This window comes from Lasioglossum baleicum, chromosome 12 (genome assembly GCF_051020765.1).
Source record: "Lasioglossum baleicum chromosome 12, iyLasBale1, whole genome shotgun sequence".
In the NCBI taxonomy this organism is placed as follows: domain Eukaryota; kingdom Metazoa; phylum Arthropoda; class Insecta; order Hymenoptera; family Halictidae; genus Lasioglossum; species Lasioglossum baleicum.
The window spans coordinates 14237950-14259089 of NC_134940.1; the positions used below are offsets into that span (position 1 = coordinate 14237950).

General features: G+C 33.2%; 1 protein-coding gene and 2 long non-coding RNA genes across 3 annotated transcripts in view; 2 read left to right on the forward strand and 1 right to left on the reverse strand.

Annotated features, from left to right (window-relative positions):
* Positions 1 to 19462, reverse strand: part of LOC143213948 (uncharacterized) — a 26759-nt gene extending 7297 nt beyond the window's left edge. Inside the window, exons 1-12 of the mRNA XM_076434343.1 lie at positions 19174 to 19462; positions 18961 to 19084; positions 16417 to 16563; positions 15509 to 15687; positions 14733 to 14939; positions 10628 to 10849; positions 10114 to 10306; positions 9657 to 9867; positions 9064 to 9370; positions 8531 to 8676; positions 7878 to 8094; positions 1577 to 7675 (exon numbers count right to left, since the gene is read on the reverse strand). Of these exons, the coding sequence (XP_076290458.1) occupies positions 7460 to 7675; positions 7878 to 8094; positions 8531 to 8676; positions 9064 to 9370; positions 9657 to 9867; positions 10114 to 10306; positions 10628 to 10849; positions 14733 to 14939; positions 15509 to 15687; positions 16417 to 16563; positions 18961 to 19084; positions 19174 to 19188 (2184 nt within the window). The 5' untranslated portion in view covers positions 19189 to 19462 and the 3' untranslated portion in view covers positions 1577 to 7459. The remainder of the gene's footprint in view (positions 1 to 1576; positions 7676 to 7877; positions 8095 to 8530; positions 8677 to 9063; positions 9371 to 9656; positions 9868 to 10113; positions 10307 to 10627; positions 10850 to 14732; positions 14940 to 15508; positions 15688 to 16416; positions 16564 to 18960; positions 19085 to 19173) is intronic.
* Positions 2522 to 8680, forward strand: LOC143213947 (uncharacterized). The gene is made up of 5 exons (XR_013010069.1): positions 2522 to 3023; positions 3713 to 3824; positions 4939 to 5131; positions 5955 to 6229; positions 6399 to 8680. It is a non-coding gene; the product is annotated as an uncharacterized LOC143213947 (long non-coding RNA).
* LOC143213950 (uncharacterized) lies at positions 17317 to 20982 on the forward strand. The gene is made up of 3 exons (XR_013010072.1): positions 17317 to 18243; positions 18340 to 18441; positions 18985 to 20982. It is a non-coding gene; the product is annotated as an uncharacterized LOC143213950 (long non-coding RNA).
* Positions 20983 to 21140: the final 158 nt, after the last annotated feature.

Below are 21140 nucleotides of genomic sequence, written 5' to 3' on the forward strand. Positions count from 1 at the left end.
TGAGGAATAGCGGCGTAGAATGGGAAGATAGAGTGGGGACACAAGTCTTGATCTGGTGACACTGCTTTGAAGTGTGCTTAGAGTCGATATCTTGCTGAAAGATAAACGATTCGAATTAATTCTATTATTCCTATGTCATCTGTTTAATTAAGGATACAGATGTGCACTACACAGGGTGGGCCGGAAATCGTAGTACAGTCGGGCAGGGAGTGATTCTAGATAGAAGATTAAGAAAAAAATTTGTCTTAACATTTTTTGTCCGAAGCTCCATTTTCGAGAAAATCGAGTTTGAAAATGCAGCGAATACACGTGCTATTGCATAGGAATCGTCTGACGCGTCTGACCATCATCAACCAATTCTACTTCCTGTATATACCAAAGCACGCGAACCGGGCAGCCAAACGACAAAATGTTCTTCCTTTTTTATCGATTTATTTTTACATGTAGAATCATCCTCCACCCAATTGTACTACGATTTCCGGCCCACTCTGTATAGTTGTCAATATTATTAGTAGACAACGGATTGTATGCATTTATGACAAAAATGAGTAGGTGTAATTTAAAAAAGTATGTAAAGTAAAAGCATTAGACAAATTCAAAATACTGTTATGTAATTTTCAACATATTAAACATATTAGAATATAAAATGAATTTCTATTTCACAAAACAAAAGCATTATGTGAAAATAGACAGAAATTCCAGTGTTGAACATTCTCTTGTCCGCCACTGTATTTTCATTTCCTAGAAGATCGATCAAAAGCACGTCCCATATTTCTCGACACGCTGCCTCTGTACAAAGGTTGATAGAAAAACAGAAATTACCAATCGGGTGAAAACCACTTCGTAAGAAAGTGTGTCTAGCGCAACAAATGCTTCAGAATCGTTCAAACTGTTTCAAAACGTTTTTATGATTAGACAGTTTTCCCGATAATTAAATGTCAAGTTGTCGGGCTCTTCGAGATAAACAATATTCAGATTCTACAGTACATCATTATTTTTATATGAATTATATTTTATTTCTCTGACGAAAATTGTTTGATCAAACAAATGAAATGTCTGTCGGTGGAATTATTCATATTTTCAATATGAAAAACATTTACATTAACCATAAAGGCAGATGCAATGAAAAGATCGTCATATACAAAGATGGATATATTTGTTTCTTCATACTGTACAGCAGAGACTCGTCGCGTTTAATATATTTATTATTTTTCGTGTTTAATATACGCTCAAATAATTCGTTGAACAGTCACATTCACTTGTAATTTTGATCGAATATTTTTTGCCAAGAGTAGTAGTGATAACATATAGAAATTAGTCAACACAGTTTCTATAAATTGAAAATACTTTTGCGCATGAAAATTCAATTAATATTATGCACACTTCGAAAAAGAATGACGACAGTGATAGACGACATTTTAGTTTCGTTTCTAGCATTCTAACGTCTTATAGTTTAAAATAGGCACGAGTATAAACAAAACTTTCTGCTTGTTTGTATTTGTTACTTGCCGGCCCGGTTTTTTATGCGCGTGCTCGCGAATACAAAGGCGTTAATATTTCGTGGAGTCTGTCACACCTTTTCAGTCCTTTGTGATCTTTATGTGTAATGGAAAAACTTGCGACAAAAGGGACCACAGCCTTCTTCTTCTTACACCATATTTGCATGCAAACATGCAGAGAGTATGTTTATGTATGTGGTCTAAGGTTCTCGTGGATCTAGTCCCAACATTTACCGTTCGTCAGCGTCACTACAAATATTGCATGGAATACATTTTTCTGTCTGCGATTCTGAATTACCGACCCTATAGAAAATGCTCTAGTCTAGTACAATAGCGGACTCTACCGAAATAGAACGGTCAGCTAGCGAACTACACGGGGTTGCAAAAGAATATCGACATTGTTATTGAATAAACATTAACGATACAACTAGATTAGCTATGCCAGACGAGATATCTCGTCTGTGGTGTTACCATATCACAGCTATATGTACTTTGCTAAAAATAACAGATACCATTTTCATATCTAATTATAACACACGTGATTAGATAAACAGTTTGTCACGCGATATAATTAATTGCAGTGTTCATCAGATCTGGCCTAAAGCTTATTTAAATGAAAAAAGAGTATTGCAGAGTAGATAACAAGTCACCTGTAATCTACCTTTACCATTTTAAAGAAATATGCGTTTAAGTACATGGTGGCGCCATCATGTCAGAACACCGTGGCATTAATTGATGAGAAGCTTGAGTCTCTAACCGTAGATGGCATTACTAATATCTTCGAATTAATATGGCGGATGTCAACATTACTACCAACATTGTAAAAATTTATATGATAGATAAAATTGATTTCCATTTTATCTTGACTACATATTTCCACACACTACTTTATATTGCCTTGAGCGATGCATGTTATACATATTTCAGAGTAATGAAAATGACATTTGATCATCCCGGCAAACTGATTACTTCTGACAGAAAGGATATCCCCTCTGCTTCTGATTACACCCCTAGGAATTTTGTGGAAATGTTCACAAGTTGATCACGATTCCTCAATCATTCTTTTGTTTCCTCAACATTAGAACTACAAAAAACAGACTACAAAAATTTGTTTATTTACCGATTATTATACACAGTGTTATTGTACACTGAATATTGTTCTACAGTGAGGAAATATCGGCAGTTTTCTCGCGCTTGCGCACTCAAAACAGTAACGTATCAGGACGTATCTATATCTATATTATGAAGAAAAGGTAATGGGGTAGTGGTATTGGCGGGAAAGTGCCGGAATAATCTGTTCCGGACAAAGAGACTCCAGAACAAGAGAAGTGACACGACACCACACGACACGTGACGAAACGAGACGAGACGAGTGTCCTACGAGTTACAGAATATACACAAATCCACATGCTATACATTCATTTTTCACCCCATGTACCCTATTTTGTACCGAATTATACTTTACACGAGAAAACTTGGCCAATATCTTCTCACTCTGGCTAGGATTTTCCAGGTTGGTGATCGGTAAGATCAATTCGTTTAAAACTTGATTCTCGTCGACTGAAACAAGCAGATTGAGACGCAATCCGCGTTATGCTTGAGACTTGAGACTGATCAGACCAATCAAGCCCAGAGGAAGACCGGTCCGTTTGAATGATCAATCCAATTCAAGCCAATTGGTTCGATTCAAGTCAGACAATGGAAGACAACCCATGCCACTTTTTATCTCGTAATTTCCATTCCTCTGCGATCATCAAGGAAAAATTGCAATTTTTTATGGTACCTTATAATACATTTATCACATATTCATATACACGCACGCCCCTTGCTATTTTTAATCGCCTCTAACCTTCCGACGGACGTGTATGTGTATGGAGAATGGAGTAATACAACAAAACCTTTTACTCCGTAGTTGTATCGACTTCGATCCTTTTCCTATTCCTCAAATAGAGGTTTCTACACATTACTGTGCATTGGTACCACGAAAATTCAGTGTAAAAGCATTTTCACACAAGAAACATTTGAATAATTATAATTAAATAGTAATTACTAATAATAATGAACTCTCTCTGTCAAAATCACTCAATTAATTGACTCATCTGATGTATTATCCCATGAACTTCTGAATGTGATACATAATAACTTCTCCAGATGTGTTCGAAACATATACGATTAATTTTTCTCCTATTTCTTCAATACATTATATCCGACAGGAAACGGTATTTCGAGGAGGGGAAATTTATATTCGACGGATGTCGTTCCACGCACAGTAGCCTCCGGCAGAACTTTACAGCTCTAGCAAAAACTGAAGAAAAAAATGTAACTGTAAGTTTTGAATCACGAGAACAGTTTCTACTTGACAGAGTTGTGCCAACCCAGCATATGTAACTTTCCAAACAAATGGAAAAAGGTTGTAGAACAAAATGATGCCTATATATCGTCTTTAGAAAAGATTTATACAAATTATTTATACTAAATGTTACACAAATATTTATACAAATGCTATACATAAATTACTTCTATAAAATTTTATACAAAAGAAATCCTGTCAAGAGATACGAATAGACCTATTACTCATCCAAATCATCCCTACAGTACACTCGCCTTAGAAGATAATGTTCGGAAATGTTGAAGGACACATAAGAAACGGAAATAGAAAAGAATGGGGGCATTTCATCCTAAGAAGATTTTGGTTTAGCAACGCAGGTATGGTCGTTAAAGTCCAGGAAAATCAGGGGTAGGCTAAGTAAATACCTGGGAAGGATATTTTCTTAGAAGGTCTGGAGATACCGTTACAATATGTACAATGAATTTATTGTACCGTATCCGTTAAGGCGTGAAGGGTCAAAATGGTTTATGACGCAGGTACGAGAATTGCTTTTAGAAATGAAAGGAACACCGTAAGCAGAATTTCTCAAGTTAGTTTATAATTTACAAAATATTCTGAAATATATTCTCAAAATAACCTGACAAACGTGCGGGCGGTAATCCTAAATTTTACGTGCCCTGTGTATCTGTATTTATTATTCCATGATGAATGACCTTGAGGGAAACTGTGTCGTATACGAATCAATTCGTTTTGACACACACTTTCATATGATATAAAAGAATGCATGGCATTCCATTGAAAAAATTGAAGGTCAGATTCGTTTCTACAAAGATATTGCAGATGAAAAAAAATTACAGACACCATTGTTACATTGCTTGCAAAGAAGTCGATCATAGATGATATCAAGGAGGTGTTAAAAGTGTTAATGTATACATAGAGTGAGTAAGAATAACATTCTTCGGGATTTGCAAATCAGACGGCGAAACACGTGAAGAGCCGAAACGATAACGGAGTGGGAATAATGACATCGTATGGGCGAAGGTCATAAGAAGGACATAATTGAACAGAACTTTTATCATAGTCGTAAGTATAATATTGTGTTGTTCGCAGATCACCCTACGAAACGATTCTCGCTCTTTTGAGGCGTGACTCCGCGAGGGCGCAGCTTTGTACGCATGGCTCACACCGGAAATGGCTTGTACGAGTAGCAGCTTGAACAAACTTTGTCGGAACGTTTGCTATTGGAGCCTCAAATCAGAAAACCTTGACGTCCTACAGACAGTGTTGCCAGTTCTTTAAAAACGTAGGTATTGTATATCTCCTTCGTTCCCTATCAGCAAAATGATAAAATGAGAAGTAGGGGCCATCATATTCACTGATTGTGAGTGAAAGCTGCTGGGTAAAATAGTATTTGAATTAAAAAATTAAAATATTTTCAGAGATTATTCCTTAAACTGTCGCTACATTAAATAGTGTTAAAAAGATACATTATAAGTTAACTGCAATAAACCGTTAAATTTTTTGTGGTAAAATTGTGAGGGTATTCGAAACAGTTAGGCCCGGTCGACCAACCGAGGCGTTGTTAGCTTCAGATAAATTCGGAATCGGATAAAAGAATGTTTAGTCAACCGCGACAAAACCAGTGACTGTCAACCAGCCGAGAAGAACGGAATGCCCAATAACGCTTGCATATTGTAAACCTCTGCTAGTAATTTTCAAATTTTATGAGATTATGCAGCAGACTCGTATCATGTTCATTTTAAGGCAATTGAATTATTTGCAACATAATTTCAAATTTATATTATTTCAAAAGATATTGTTGCACAGTTCCCTTTCACCACTTAAAAATCGCTGATCTGTACTGCAACGTAAAGGCTATCCGCTAAACAATTTTATGGAAGTAATAACAAATAATTTTGTGCATTATAAGAATAGAATATCTAGCTTAGAACATGGACGACCTATCCTTCATTAAAAACAAATAATAAATATTTGAATTAATGTACAGTAAATCGTACAAAAAATTAACTCGTTTTACGTATTGCATGGTTAACAATTTAATTTATCGTTTCCTTCCTCGAATGCCTGAAAGAATTAATTCTATATTATTGCTCCTAAAATTACAGTGAATTGCTCCAGGGTGGTCCATGTTTCGATTGTCATCTAACGCTCTGTTAAAACCAATTCTCATGTACGAACCTTCCCGATTAGAACGGAATGAAATACGTTGTTCTTTGAGGCAAATGATAAGGTCTTGAAAATGTCGGACCACAAGAAGCACTGACGTTACAAAAATACAGTGGAAACGTGACTGAGGATGATCGGATCTCAGGCTCGCTTATATCTATTAAATCACAAAAGACGAAGTGCTAACCGTTAAATAAATCTGCATGATACCAAGGTAAAGCCAAAATGTTGTGTCACTAAAAAAGCCGGTCCAACAAGTTTCGTAATTCGTAGAAAAAGTCAAGTAAAAAAGCCTGCTCAGTGCACAGTCGCTGCGCGACCCCACCATTAATTTTCTAGTCTCCCACTCTTCAGCACCACTGCAAGCTTGACTTTATTTCCAGAACCAGGGAATTACCGCGCGGCGGACCTTGGGTCGAACGCTATTTTTCTTTCATAGGATACCCATGGGCCCAAGGACCCATGGGCAGCCAGTTCTTCGGTTCTGCTGTACATAGCCGAAAATGAAAAGGGGCTGCGTTTCGCTGAAAGGCTAAGGCTAAGGCTAAAGCTTCTTTGTCTCCTCCAGGTATGCACGACAGGTGCACAGCGAAGGGAAAAACGATACCTAAATTCACTGGAAAGTTTCCCTTGTACAAGCCAAGTGCATCACACCTAAAATAGCAACCAATATTCGAGGTTTTGCACTTCGTGGAAAACTGCCTCGCTCTTTGTCCCTTTGACATATAATAAAGACATTAACAATTTCAGCATTCATACGTGTTCATACATATTGAAAAATGTATACATTATCATTAGAGTGTACTCAGTAATTAGACAAAATAGTAGTGGATTCAATGAAAATTTGTAAGCTATGTTCATATCTAACGTCTAAATTATCAAAATAGATAAACTTCAATAATAAAGTGAAAATAAAGGAAAAAAGCTGTGTTGTAAAAATTACTTTATATGTTCGAAGTAGTTTTATACAATATTACGAAATACGAATCTTTTTATTGTACAATATAGTCAAAGGTAGTAAATGCTAACGTACAATATATAATAAGTATTTAATTCATTCTTTTCTAGAGAGTACTTTAAGTACAAACATTTTCTGTTGTATAAGATAGATTTAGAATTTCGTTCGTACCCTATAAATTTTTCTACATAATGGTACAAGGCTCATAAAATGCAAGTATCCCAAGATGTATATGCAATATAGAATATAATACATTTCTGACATTTTGTTATCACTTCGAAACGCTAACTTCCATTTGCATGAGCAATAAAATGAAATTTTCAATTTAATGTCCTTTCACTAATACGTTCAAACATCTTAAGATCTTATATACATACATAGTTTATTAAAAACATTAAATAATTACGAAATTTTCATTTTGGGTACAGAAAATTTTTTTTAAGAATTCAACATTTTATTTACGTAGTCCTATAATGTTGAAATCATTTAAAAGGGAACGTGTTTCCTATTTTCTCGCATGAGATGCAGAGCTCGTAAAAATTCTCGATAATTAATTTCTAAATGGCCACCTCGTTCAACGGAAAAGCATTTGTGCACAACGTCCAATTCTCGAGTACTTATTAACTGTAACATACGTCTGATGGAAAGAGCTTTAATTAAGCACTCTTTCGAAACTGTTCCAATATTTTCTTTGTCGAAATCCTACAACGAAAAAACAATTGTATGTTATTTGGTTAACTTCCTTTAAGGTGGAACAAGTACACAAAGAAGTGATTGTTGCCGTTTTCTTACAAAAACTATTATCATCCATTACCATTTTATACAAAATAGTTTGCAAATAATTAAGGTTGCACACTTAGCTGAATCACCCTGTATACTATATGTTTTGAATATTTGTACCGACCTTGAACAGCTCTTCAAGGTTCGGCTCCTGCATTATGGCCAACTTGCTGATCGCAGTCGTGACCATATGCCTCTCCTCGAAGTTCAAGAATGTTTTGGGAGAGGCTTCCGAGGGGACATGCTGCACAGGCACCAAGAGAGGTGCTCGTTCTAAACTTCCTGTGGCAACAGCTTCCTCAATGGCATCTCCGAATTTTACGTAATCCACATAATTCGATCTTTAAAATTGCAAACTCTTTAACATCTTTCAATTTCAATTACCTCGATTCTACAGGGTGTCCCATAATGTTGTGCTTCCTTGAAAGAGGTGATTCTTGAGATCCTGAGATGATTGAAGTAACTTTTACCTTTGCGAAATGTTATTAAAGGAAAACATGGACAATTAGAGCGCGTAGACAACTACAGCTGAGCGTAGTGTTGAGCGGAGCTGTAGCCACGCTCTGATTGGTCCGCGTTTTTCTTTAATAGCTCGAAAACAAAGCCGTGGAGAGCATTTTCAGAGATTATTTCAAATGACCTTAGGAATCACCCATTTCAAGAAAGTGTAGCATTTTGGGACACCCTATATATGTATGATTGCATGATTGACTTTGACTCTGGGCTGATAAATTAATTATGTAAAATTCTTCCAAATTAAAATGAAAAGTTACATACCTTAAAGGCGATTGAAAAACTTTCGACAGTGTCATCATCTCAGTACAAGTTAAATTACATCGTAGTTGATCAAGTCCTTGTATAAATTGTGTTTTATTTATAACAAATTCGTGGTTAGGGTCGTACTGACGCATGAATTCGATAGCCTTTGTACAAAAACATGCAAAAAGTTCACGCATTAGATCAAAGACAAGAAATATACTAGCATTCAAAATTACTGTCTCTCATAGTATTGCTTTGAACATTTCCTAAATAGATTACGGATCTGTATGGATCTTAACAAACATTACTAATATTTTTATTTAATCCTTGCTATAAAAACACACATGCAACAACTTTGGAAAGTCAAATAAGTAAATGATAAAAAAATCGAAGTTAAGTATTGATAATTTGAAACGCTGGAATTAAACATATTTTCAATGTTGTAATCTCTATTTTTAATTACGATGAAATTTGTCTAGAACAGTCTTGTTCGACTAGGAGCGGGCATAGTTGAACGGGACTGCTCCAGAGGTATGAATATGAAGAATTACTTTTATTCTTTCTCGTACAACTTTTGCTTTAATTTTCGCTAGAATTAGAACAATATTTGTTTCATCCGCGTCAGCTGCAGGAGGCGGTCTTTCAGAATTGAGTTTCTTTTTCTCTTCTAACACAGAATTGTACAACGGTGGTTCAATTGGTTTCGATTCGACCTCTTTCAAAAACCAAATATAATTGAATCCTATGTCATTGTTGTATCTTTTCTCCAAGGCAAACTCTTCTTCTTGAGAGAGTAAAACTGCCGCGGTGGTCAAAACTTGACGTAACTGGGACCGCGACACGTGACCTTTATTATTTCTAAGAATCGTTAAAGATACTTCATATTAAATTTCAATTAATAATCATGACGTTGGACGTTGTCGTAACAGTAATTATGAATAATAATAATAACTTAAATCAAGATGGTAATATTAGCTCTGATTGTTCCGTGTTTTCCGCAACCTTTCCCGAGTATGTATTTTATTCTAATTTAAAGTGTGTGTGATCACTTACGTATTCAACTTACGCAACAACATGCTGCATGATTAAAAACTACACGTCTTGAACAACACCCTGATAACAAACAAAAATGAAGTGCCCATACCTATCATAATCTTTGAAAAACTGTTTTATCAAAATTCTTCTTTCATTAACGCGGAATCGAATTTTTTGTAATGCTTCTTCACAAAGATTTCTTGCATCCATTGTTTCGCATTGCCATTTCAACGCCCCTTTCCGAGGCAATTCTTCTACTTCAGTTGGTGGCGACTTAACTCTCAAATTAGGCAATTTTTCCAGTTCTTTGATGGTAAACACTAAATTTGCATTCAGGGATATATTTGTAAGTAAGAATATAAAATATGGATTACGCTTTAAAAATTCGATGTTGATCTTTCTAAGCCTTAAGGTCATCTGAAGGTCGAATAAATAACAGCTTAATGTGCTGTAAAACAGCTTCTATTGAGAACATTTTTTCATATCATTTATTTTTTTCGAAATATTTCCCCTGGGAATTTAAAATAGGATGCTCTGTATATTTGAAATATCCTGTTTTTGAATACCTTGATCGATATCATCTGCAAATGTACGCCAACACATACGGTCGGGATCATTTGGATCTTTGTAAATCGTTACAAGTGCGTCAATTTCCGATTCCGCAAGATACAAACGCCCCAAAGTGGAAACTTGGAGGCCATCTAACACTCTTTTAAACTGTGAAATCGTCACTTTCCCGATGTTCAGAGGATCAAATCTCTGTTATTATCAATTTCAATTGTCAAATATTTCTGTTCAGAGTGACTTATAAACATTATTTAACTTCAACTAATCTTTAACCCTTAATCGGACGTTTAAAATGTACTTCAAAAATGCAATGATTCAATTAAGTTATATTTAATATTCATCTCCATATCGAAATGGTAAATAGAAACGTAGTGAAATTGTAAAATTTGATATAAATCCACAAATAATTATGAACACAAAGAGCGAGGCCACCCTAATAGTTCACTTAAGGGTTAATTCAAATTCAAATAAATAAACTAAGCTTAGATGTGGTAGACAAGAGATATTGTAAACCTTGAAAAATTCAGAAACACGGATCCTATTCTCGAGAATATGTTTCTGAACGCGTAGAATAATTTCTCTTAAAGGCATAGTGCTCTTGGATTCTCCCATCACCGGATGAAAAACTGTCTGCTTCCTGAACACTTTGCTGGGCATTATTTTACCGATTTCCGGCCGAGGATATTTTGGTAGTTCCGCTGTGATGATACGACCAGGAAACTGATCTAGCATTTCCTTTCGGATGAGTTAAAACAATAATTTACAACAATTCTATTACAACATTGAAAAACTCGTACAATACAATATGGTTTTGCTATTCTCTGTATTCTGAAATATGTATACTCAACATTCGATTCCAGCAACTAATATGTATAAATAAAGTACAAGTGCAAATACCGAAATATTTGTAAATAGTTGTTTGATTACACAAGTACTACTACCTCTGATTAGTAATTATGACGAAAAATAACATAGCAACATGCAAAACTATTTTTATTCATAGGCAATACATATACATACTTTGTAGTGTGCCGTAGAGAAGGATAGCGATTGAAGAAGAAAAAAGGAACGTTCAGCAAACATCAAAGAACTCGTGCTAGCTCATCCTTTTTAAATTCAAAAATCAAAATACCTAATTTTTTGGTTTTTCATCAATGAAACGTTTACCATTGCGTTCATCTCGTTTTCTGATTGAAATTACACTAAATACTTGACAATTACTGTAGAGGTAACACGAATTCCTAACTTCATTCATTCCATCTACACGCGGTGTTTGTGCAATATATATGAGTTATATTTTATCATTTAATACGACTAGTATTATTAATTAATAAAATAGTTAATAGTTACCTATAATTGCCGATGTTACGTATGTAGAATTCTGCGTTTTCTTCCTACTGCTTGCTCCCTAAAATTGAAATTTTCAATGCCTGGAGATGCAACTGAGTGGATGGTAGCATACGCGGGGCGAAGGCTTCCAATTCTTTAAAGATTGAATTCATTCTGCTTCTTTCTCGGGCATTTAATTGTATGGCACAGTGTTCCGGCTTTTGTTCGTAGCTTAAATTCTGTTTGTTGTTTTCGTCTGTAGTTTCATCAGCACTGGCTTGCCCTCCATAAATTCTTACTAAGCGGATTCCGTTTCTGTTCTTAAATTTTGAGAGCCAGCCATCACTTACTTTGAAGTCAGAACAGGACGGTATGCTCTCTTTCAACTCGAATGCCTTTTCCAAAAGTAGAGCATCGGATACGTGGATCCCAAGTTTCTTCCTTTCTATAAACCAGCTATATAAACGTTGATCGATTTCGGAATATACTGGGTTTCTTAGACGTTGGCGTTTTTTTTGCAGTCTATCTTTGTTCGCAAACTTCAAAATTGTGGAAGCATTTCCTTTTATTCTCTGAATTGTCCTGTTGCTTACGCGATATTTTACGGCGACCGTCGACACTGGTAGCGTTTCCAAATCCTTTAAAACCTCCAGTCGCTGTTGCATAGTTAAAGTGACTACTGTGGCCGCCATGTCAATTAATTCGATACAATTATTTACAAAAATTAACACTGCTATTTACACCAAATTAACACTAATGAATGTGTAATACATTCGTACCACTTAATTGGCACTAACTAATGTACACAGTTCAAAAAAACTGTTCACCGTTTAAAATTCGCACAAACAATGTTCACAGTTTATAATCATGTTCGTGGTGATATTACGCGAATGTTAACAAGTCACATATAATAAACTGTAATAATTAAAACAATAACAATAATTACCAACAAATAAAATCCCGTGAACTTGCGCAAAATAAACACAAAATTATATTAAATGTATCGCGGTGACGAGACTGAAAATTCACCGTGGGAATCTCTTTTAGAGATTCTCTTTTTTCTTTAAAAAAACAAGGGTGGGAGAAAAACCTCAGGTGAAAGAAATTTTTCCAAAATTAATGAAAATAACATGAAACATCTAGTATTACTATATTTTTAAAATAAATTTCAAGTTTTACCTCCGTATACGTATACGTATATTAATCTAACAGAAAAAAGGAGGCAGCCAAGAGCTAATACATAGCAAGAACTAGATGCGGAAACTTCGAAGAAGGGGAAACCGGTACATACTGGCTAGAAGAGGAAAAAGGAAATGTTTGTTGTGTATGTCACAGATAGGTACAACGAGGCATCTATTATATATTAATCTAAAGTATTACAATAAGTTTTGTTCAAGATGTAGAAGCTATTAGATAAAAACTTATGAAAATAAGAGACAATGCAATTTTTCATTTCCGCGGTTACAGAAAATAATTATCTTATTGTGCTACAACACAAAAAGATGTATTATAAATACTAAGTCTGTAATTTATGGAAAATATTTTTAATTTTACCGAAAATTGATTTGATTCGATTCATTGAGGCACGGATACTGGTTATCACAAATTTCTTGTGTCCGGTAAATAGAGCCAAAACATAGTTAATATTTCGGTAATTATTTACAATAGGGCATTCCTCACCGATTTCAACGACTTTGAAATATGTTGTTGGGGGCATAATTATGAACTGTTTCCTATACATGTTATCGCCGGACGACCTGCATTTCCGAGATATTTGCAAAAGTCTGTTGCTACTGCACGGAGTCCGGTTTCTAGCCTACAACACGACATGTATTTATACATACTTCTAGCATACTTTATATTATTCTCTTTCCTGTCACCACGGATTGGTATGGGAACATAAGAAATACAATATATTGCTTTAAATAATTGCCTACATTTAACTCGAACGATCTACTACCTCGCGCACCGTAGTTCATAGTTCATACTGTGTAAGTACTGGTAAATACACATGTACACTATTGTACACGCATGAGGGATGGCGCCATGGCGCTTCCGTCACCGCCCGGTCACGTGACGTCTGATTCCCCTGATCTGGCTCAGTATGTTTCGTCTCTGTCGTACCTACTATTTACATGTATCACAATGTCACGTGACTAATCCAGTACTGGCAGAGAGAGGGTAACTGTATTCCCCTCGATTCGCGCGAGTCAATTCCAGTGTCCCGTGTTACCAAATTATACCCTCCCCTTCTACGACGTTATTCCCCTATTTTCTGGCAGCAAGCATCCCCACGTTTTCGCCACGGATCGGTCACGTGACATTACACTTATGATTAGAGAGAGAGAGAATAAAAAAAAATAATTTACATTTATTTGTTAACAGTGTGGAACAAGACCGAGGGAGAAGAATTTAAGAAAACTAAAAGAATATACTAAAAATTGATATTCTTTTTAATCAGTGATCACTTGATCCTTTTCTGCGTAGTTTTGTGGCATTGTATTTTTATTTAAATTTAAAAATTCATATTTATAAATTGTGGGCAGTGTATAGAGTTGTTTGACAACACTATACGATAGTCATCCCCGTAAGGCATGAGTCATTATTTTGGTTAAAGGTATCAATATATGATAAGTGATTTTTTTTGCACAGTGATCTACATTCTCTTTCATAATTCTATCAATAAATTGTATCTTTCTCCTCTTAGTGCACTGTTCTGTATCTAATAAATTGCAACACTACTCACACAGCACGCTACGTTTTTGACAAGGAGATATGCACTCAATAAGTCTGGTAGAAAATTTCAAGAACACGTTAAGATCGTTATCCATAATTTTCAAGATTTTATGATTAACATTGAATAGAATATAAGCAATGAAATAGAGGAAAGCAAGCAAACCTTATTTACACAAAAAGTAGAACTATATGAATGGTTAAAAGTTTATATATGTATCTGGATTCGAGGACTAGAGTATAGCAAGTCCAGCTTTTCTAAAGAATAACATTGTACCGTAATATATATAATGTACTATGTAGTACAATTGTAAAAATTATATTAACATGGTTTGTTGCATGGAATCGTATGTTAAATACAATTTCAGTTTTGAGCACAAAGAATAAAAATTAATTGAAATATCGAGTCAATCAATTTTATATATAGAACTAAATAAAAATTGATATGAAGAAAATCCACACGTTTAGTGTGTTTCAAATCAACATTGTGCTACAAAATAGCATAAAATAATCAATATGCAGTGTACTAATACTACATAAATATATAAAATATTACTCCGCCAAGAGATAACATTCCATGTTTGTCCAAGTATGACTGAACTTCATCAACCGCTTGCAAGAAGGCTATGTAATTAATTGTGTAGGCATCTTTGGCAAATCGTTTTACGAGTAAAGAATATTCATTGCAGGCAAGTACAATGCCGAGGAACTTTAAAATTCGTCCAAAATGTGCAAATGTTACTGTGCCAGAATTCTTTGCGATCTATAAGCAACAATTAAAATCTGATTTATTATAATCCCATTGTTCAAAGGTAATTGTTCACTATATAATGAGTATAAAGAACATAGGGAAGATATTTTGAACAATAAACTTCTGTCTCTAACCAGAATGCTTCTAATAGATATTACAAATCAATGAACAATAAATAGCAAAAGTAAATTAAAAATTGATTGCGACTGAACTACGCACTAAGATTAAGCTTAATAAAACTGTAGTTCTATTGCATTCTGCTCATACAAATATACTACAAATATGAATAACGATAAATTAGGATTACCAACAATAAATATACTAGAGAATATAACAATGTTGATATTATTTGTTCATATTAGAATATTTTTAATATAGTGAATAAAACTTACCGAAGAACAATAATAAAATTATAAATGGATCAATGGTAATATTTCAATGGTAAGATCTTTGGTAATTTATAATTTGTAATATAAAGTGTCAATTTTTATAAAAACGTAGTATGTATGCAATTTTTAAAATATATGTAGAATATTTTCTTTCGTATTGTATAAATTTAAAAAGTAAACTGTTCCACGCACCAATTCGTAATCTTGGAAATAGGGTCGTAAGACAAGTCGTCTTTTGTTTACAAAAACAGCAATTTGCGTGAGGATAAGACATAATCTTCGATATTCCGTTGGACTTAATCGATTCACGTGTTCGGGATCTTCCCATTCTAGGCCAGTTACTAGCGGTTTGTTCTTATCGAATTCAGGTACTATAATAAAAGTATTTAGTAATCACTTATGCACACACACGTACTTACGTTATATAATATTACTGTTATATAACATTTTAGTTAAAGAATAAGTATGTCTATGACTACGAGTGAAATATACAAAAGAGGTAGAGGCTTGTATAAGGAAATGAATTTTACCCAAATGGGTATAGTTCACTTAACGGTACCGGGTCAGGTATAGCGGTCAACCACGAATCCGTGTAGTGCCCCTGAAATTTTCCATGAGAATTTTCGGCTATCTATTATTTGCTTGCAATGGAAGTATATGCTATTGAATCAACCGTTTTTTTAATGAAATGTACAGCAAAATTCGGGACTAAATAAGACGTATAAATTGAGCTTTAAATGTTGTTACTACTTCACCGTTATTTGAAAATTTAACGTTAAAATCTATACAAATATTTTGGGATGACCGGTAACTCCGCTGTTAAACCGAAGTCAGTGGTTTTCAACTTGTACAGTGGTTGTTACAACGATTGCATGATAAACTGCAATTCCATTCCAGATTGCATTTTATTTTATTTTCTTTCATTCCCTTCTAATTAATTCATTTTAGTTACGTACGACTTTTAGTTTTCAGTTAATGATACGTAAATATACATATTGAAAAGTATGTGCCATACTGCATTCCATGAAAATTCACAAACATTTTTTGAAATGTATACGTGATCAACGTTTCATTTTTTTTATAAATTATTATAGATATACCATTGTCTTGAATAATTGTGCAAAACTGTGTGTAAAGTATTCGTCCATCCTGAACACGAAAATAATCAGCTAAGTCATCAATTTCTTTGTCGCATAAACCAATTGTATCTTTCAATGGACCAGCCAACACAGAAACAAACTTGGACTCTGTATATTAATAATAATATTATATTACATAATATAGAGATTAAATATTACATATATGTATATATATATACTGAATATTAAATTTAGTACTCTAATAACATATGTATGTAAATACTATACATATATATTTAGATGAAAATACTTATGTATATATTTATAATTTATACTTCATGAAAAATGTTAATATATAAAAAAAAGAAATGAACTTTTGTGCATATTTAATTCTGTCATCAATTTTAAAGTAGAGCATTTATAGAGTCATAATTGAAACTAACTATAAAAATAATTTCATACTGAAGCATAATGTAAAGGAATATTGACATAAAAATTCAATGATAAATTAAGTTTATGTTTATTACAACTAAAAAATTACATAAAGTATACATCACTATAGAGTATATTTTAAAGTTAATAGAGTATTTAATATGGGAATTAAACTAAAATATTACAAGTATAATGGAAAACGTAGAATATGAATTGCATAACATGATTACACTCATTTGCGCAACTCCAAAGAGATAGATATTCTCTTTAAATCAATCTATGTACTATTTGAATATCTACGAAACTGTTAATGATACAAAACAATGTTTGGATGCGTTCAAAAAAGAATTTATATATAGACGTCTAGAAGTTACATAAAGCACAATTTTGTATCTTTTAAATTGAATCATATATTTCTTGTAACAATATTAAGTGCGAATCAAAGAATAGAAAAGGTATTTAGGCCTTTACGGCAAAAAACTATTAATTTCAGAGATATTTTGATTTGAATATTACATGAAGTCAAATCATATAGCTTATTAAAGGTGATGTTTAAAAATTTGTCTTCAGTCTAAATTAAAAAATATACTCCATTTCTGAATGATGTGTTAATCTTTTCTAACATTTCTTTAGGAATTTGCTGGCATTCTCAAACAATCTGCTGTTATAAATTGTTAGGTGTTGTATACTCTTCTACACTCTGTTTTATTTTTTAAATATTCTCATAAGAAAAAGTCTAAGACTGACCAATCTCATGAGCTTGGCAGAAACTGAATAGGGCAACCTCTTTGTCATCAATATTTTTTAAAAGTAACTATACATTCTGCATTCTCCATAAAATTAAAGTCATATGACGAGTCCAACTCACAATGCAATGCTGTATTGCTCGATATAAATGCATATAGTACTAGAAATGTTTGTAACGACACTCTAAATCTTAGTTGTTTATACCTTTCGTATACTAATTACTTTAGAGTGAATTAAAACAGATGTATATTGCAACAATGTGTGGCTTGTTATTTCAGCCGAGGTAAATTTGATACGAATGGGTTAAGTAAACCAAATGTTATTAGGATCTACGAGGTGTCAGATAAACTTTGTTTTTTCTATTCGTGTATTATTAAATAAGGTGTTTTGATTTTGTGAGACTTTCATGGGCATCGGTGTGACACTCAGCATGTTAATTAGTCCACAGCACACATTAAACCATCACTGATACTGATGCGAAACCAAACATAACCAGTGCAAATTAGTATTGAACCAATAGTGGCAATGTGGCGAATTTACCTTTAAATAAAAGTTTATTTTGTCGGAAAATAAAACAAAAATTGAGATTTTCGAACATTTTCCGCTGCATATACTGAGAAAATTCAAATCGACGAACGAAATCACTGTCACTTGGTGCAAAGACACATTGTATGTATACATATTTAGTAAATACCGATGTCTTCTCAATTGTATTCGCGAAAACGTGGACCGAAGAATAATACAATATGTTCTTTAATCTCGCAGGTACTTACTAGTATGTATTCCGATTTGAAGTTACTAATACAATAATTGCAACATTCTATAAAACCAATGGTGTTTGGTTAACATTCCTCTGTATTTAAATAGGTATGTAAATAAATAGATACTTTTGCCGTCCATGTAATACACAACGAAAAATGAAAATACGATGTAAATGTCGTGAATTAGAATATTTTTTACAATATTGTACTGTGTGCTTGTCGGTAATTTTCGCAACATTCTCCGAACTCTGGATCACGTCAACGATAGTTATTTTCAACTTAATCGTAACCAACAATTGAACCATGCTATTTACATACATCTCAATTTTCCATTCATACGTTTATGTTGCAAATGCTCTTTAAAAATATATCCCTGAATATCAATAAAACATTATTTTTCTATCGTTAATAGTTTAGCAGATATTCGAGTGGGATATCCTGTACATGTAAATTCGTATCAAATTTAGTATACAAATAATGAAAATATAGCAAAGTATGAATAACATTGCGTGAATGATCTTTTAATATCTTTTTCAGCTTTGTGAAATAAATATAAACAAAACTTGTATACACATACGCATATGCATGTACGACAAAAATTTAAGTACAATTTAAGTAATTATACCTGAAATTAAACAATTATTCTCAGGATCTAAGGGTTTATAATAATCCCACAAGTTAAATCCAACACGGAATATTGCAGCTCGTATTTTATTGCAAGTACGCCAGACATCCTGTAGCCTCAAAATCTATAGGTAAAGTATATGTGTTTGGAAAGGAAGTACGAGTTTCCCCTTATGATTTTACGTTAGAAACTTAGGGGAAAATATAGTTTTACCTTCTGTTCAGGCATTTTGACAATTCAAAGAAAATGTTTTGTCCTTTGACTGAACAAAATTTTTCCTACAACAACCTACAAATTTAGTAATACTGAAGACATTACGTTAACAAACAAAGAACTGACGTAGACTTATGCGTAAACAAAAAAGTCGCTATTTATAGATCATAAACTGCGACTAATTATAACAATGACTAATTGCTGTACTGATAATCATTCGAAGAGTTGTGTAATGGTGTAACAAAATAAATAATTAGTAATTTTAATAGATAATGAAATGGAATAGAGAAATTGTTACAACTTATTAGTAATTTTAAATTAAAAATTTCAAGTACAAATTTCTTTGAATAATACGTATCAATATATATAATACGTATGTATGTAGATCGATGTGAAATAAAAATAAATTATAATTCCTATATCCGCGACAATATAGTGGCGTCATATGCCGCCATCTATATCGATGACAGCGCCAACTGTTAGCGTCTATGAAACAATGAGAATGCTGAATCAACGTAACCGTTTCCCGCTTTTATTGAACATGATCATCGAGCTCTTTTCTTCTGATCTAAATAATAAATAAAAAGTATTGAATAAATATGAGAAATAATAAAATTGATTTAGAAGAATTACATATAACAGGACTACAATTAGATAGCATATATTTTATTGATTTCTTAGAAATCCACACGCATAGAATTCTGGGAAATGAAGCTACTGAATGAAGCCGCTTGGTCGGCAAACTCCTATTGGCTGCTACGTAGTACTCAACATTTGTTGCTAGTCTGATTGGCTCTTCGTTTTCGCTCCATTCCCCACGCCCAAAATTTTCGTATGCATGCCATTATATCCGCCGTTCCCCCTTGGCATCACGGAATTCCCAGCAGACATCGATTGATGTTACAGGGCCGTATCAATGCCTCAAGATTTCGATTCTTTCCCTACAATCTGATAATTAAATAAAATTGTTTGTATTATCTAAACTAATAAATACAAGTACTATAATTACAATTAATTACGTACATTCATCTGAAATATCATGAAAACAATCGCAATAAATATTGATTGTTAAAATCTGTATACAATAACATTCAACAATTTTTTTAACAAAATTATATGTACTACTTTGTACAAAGTATAGATTTGTATATAAAGATACTTTTAGTGCATACAAATACCTTCTCATTATATTTTATGAAACGAATTGTAACGCTAAATAAATAGATTTTATTATCTTACTGGGAATAATAAATGTTACTCTAAATAGCACAAAAAATGCCAATGGGACTTCAGAATGTTTTCATAAATATTGTATAATTTGCTATTGATAAGGATGGTCTGGTTTTAATAACGAAATAATTTAAACATTTTCCAGTTAAATTCTTTACTGTTCAGTGGCTAGGTTAGGTTAGTCGAGAGTGATAATAATACATTACAATAACGCTTTACTAAGTAATATAACAATGTACCTATTTACTTATGAATATATTTAACAGCTCAAAATAAATTACAGTAGTTTCTACAATAAATAATGTAAAAATTCAAAACTTATTTGAATATAATGTGGAAATATTAAATTGAACTGTGTAATACACAATGGAAATACTAACAATATTGTAATGAACAGAAAAATAAAACTTCTTAGATAACACAATTATATGCCATTTATAAGAAGTAGTTTATGCAGTAAATTATACATATGATAATAGTATAAATAGCCAGTAAATGTAGATGTAAACAAAGTTTTACTGAATATACATATTATAGAAAGAAGAATACATTTTATATTTGCAATTAATAATTGATCGATTTCAGAATTAAAGATGGTTATGCTGAAATGATACGAACTTCTATGAAATTTTATCTAAATAAAGAAATAACACGTAAAGCTGTAGCTTAAAATATCACAAGCTCCCATGCAAGCTACGGTCCTGAATGCTAAACTCTGATTGGTTGAGAGGTACACT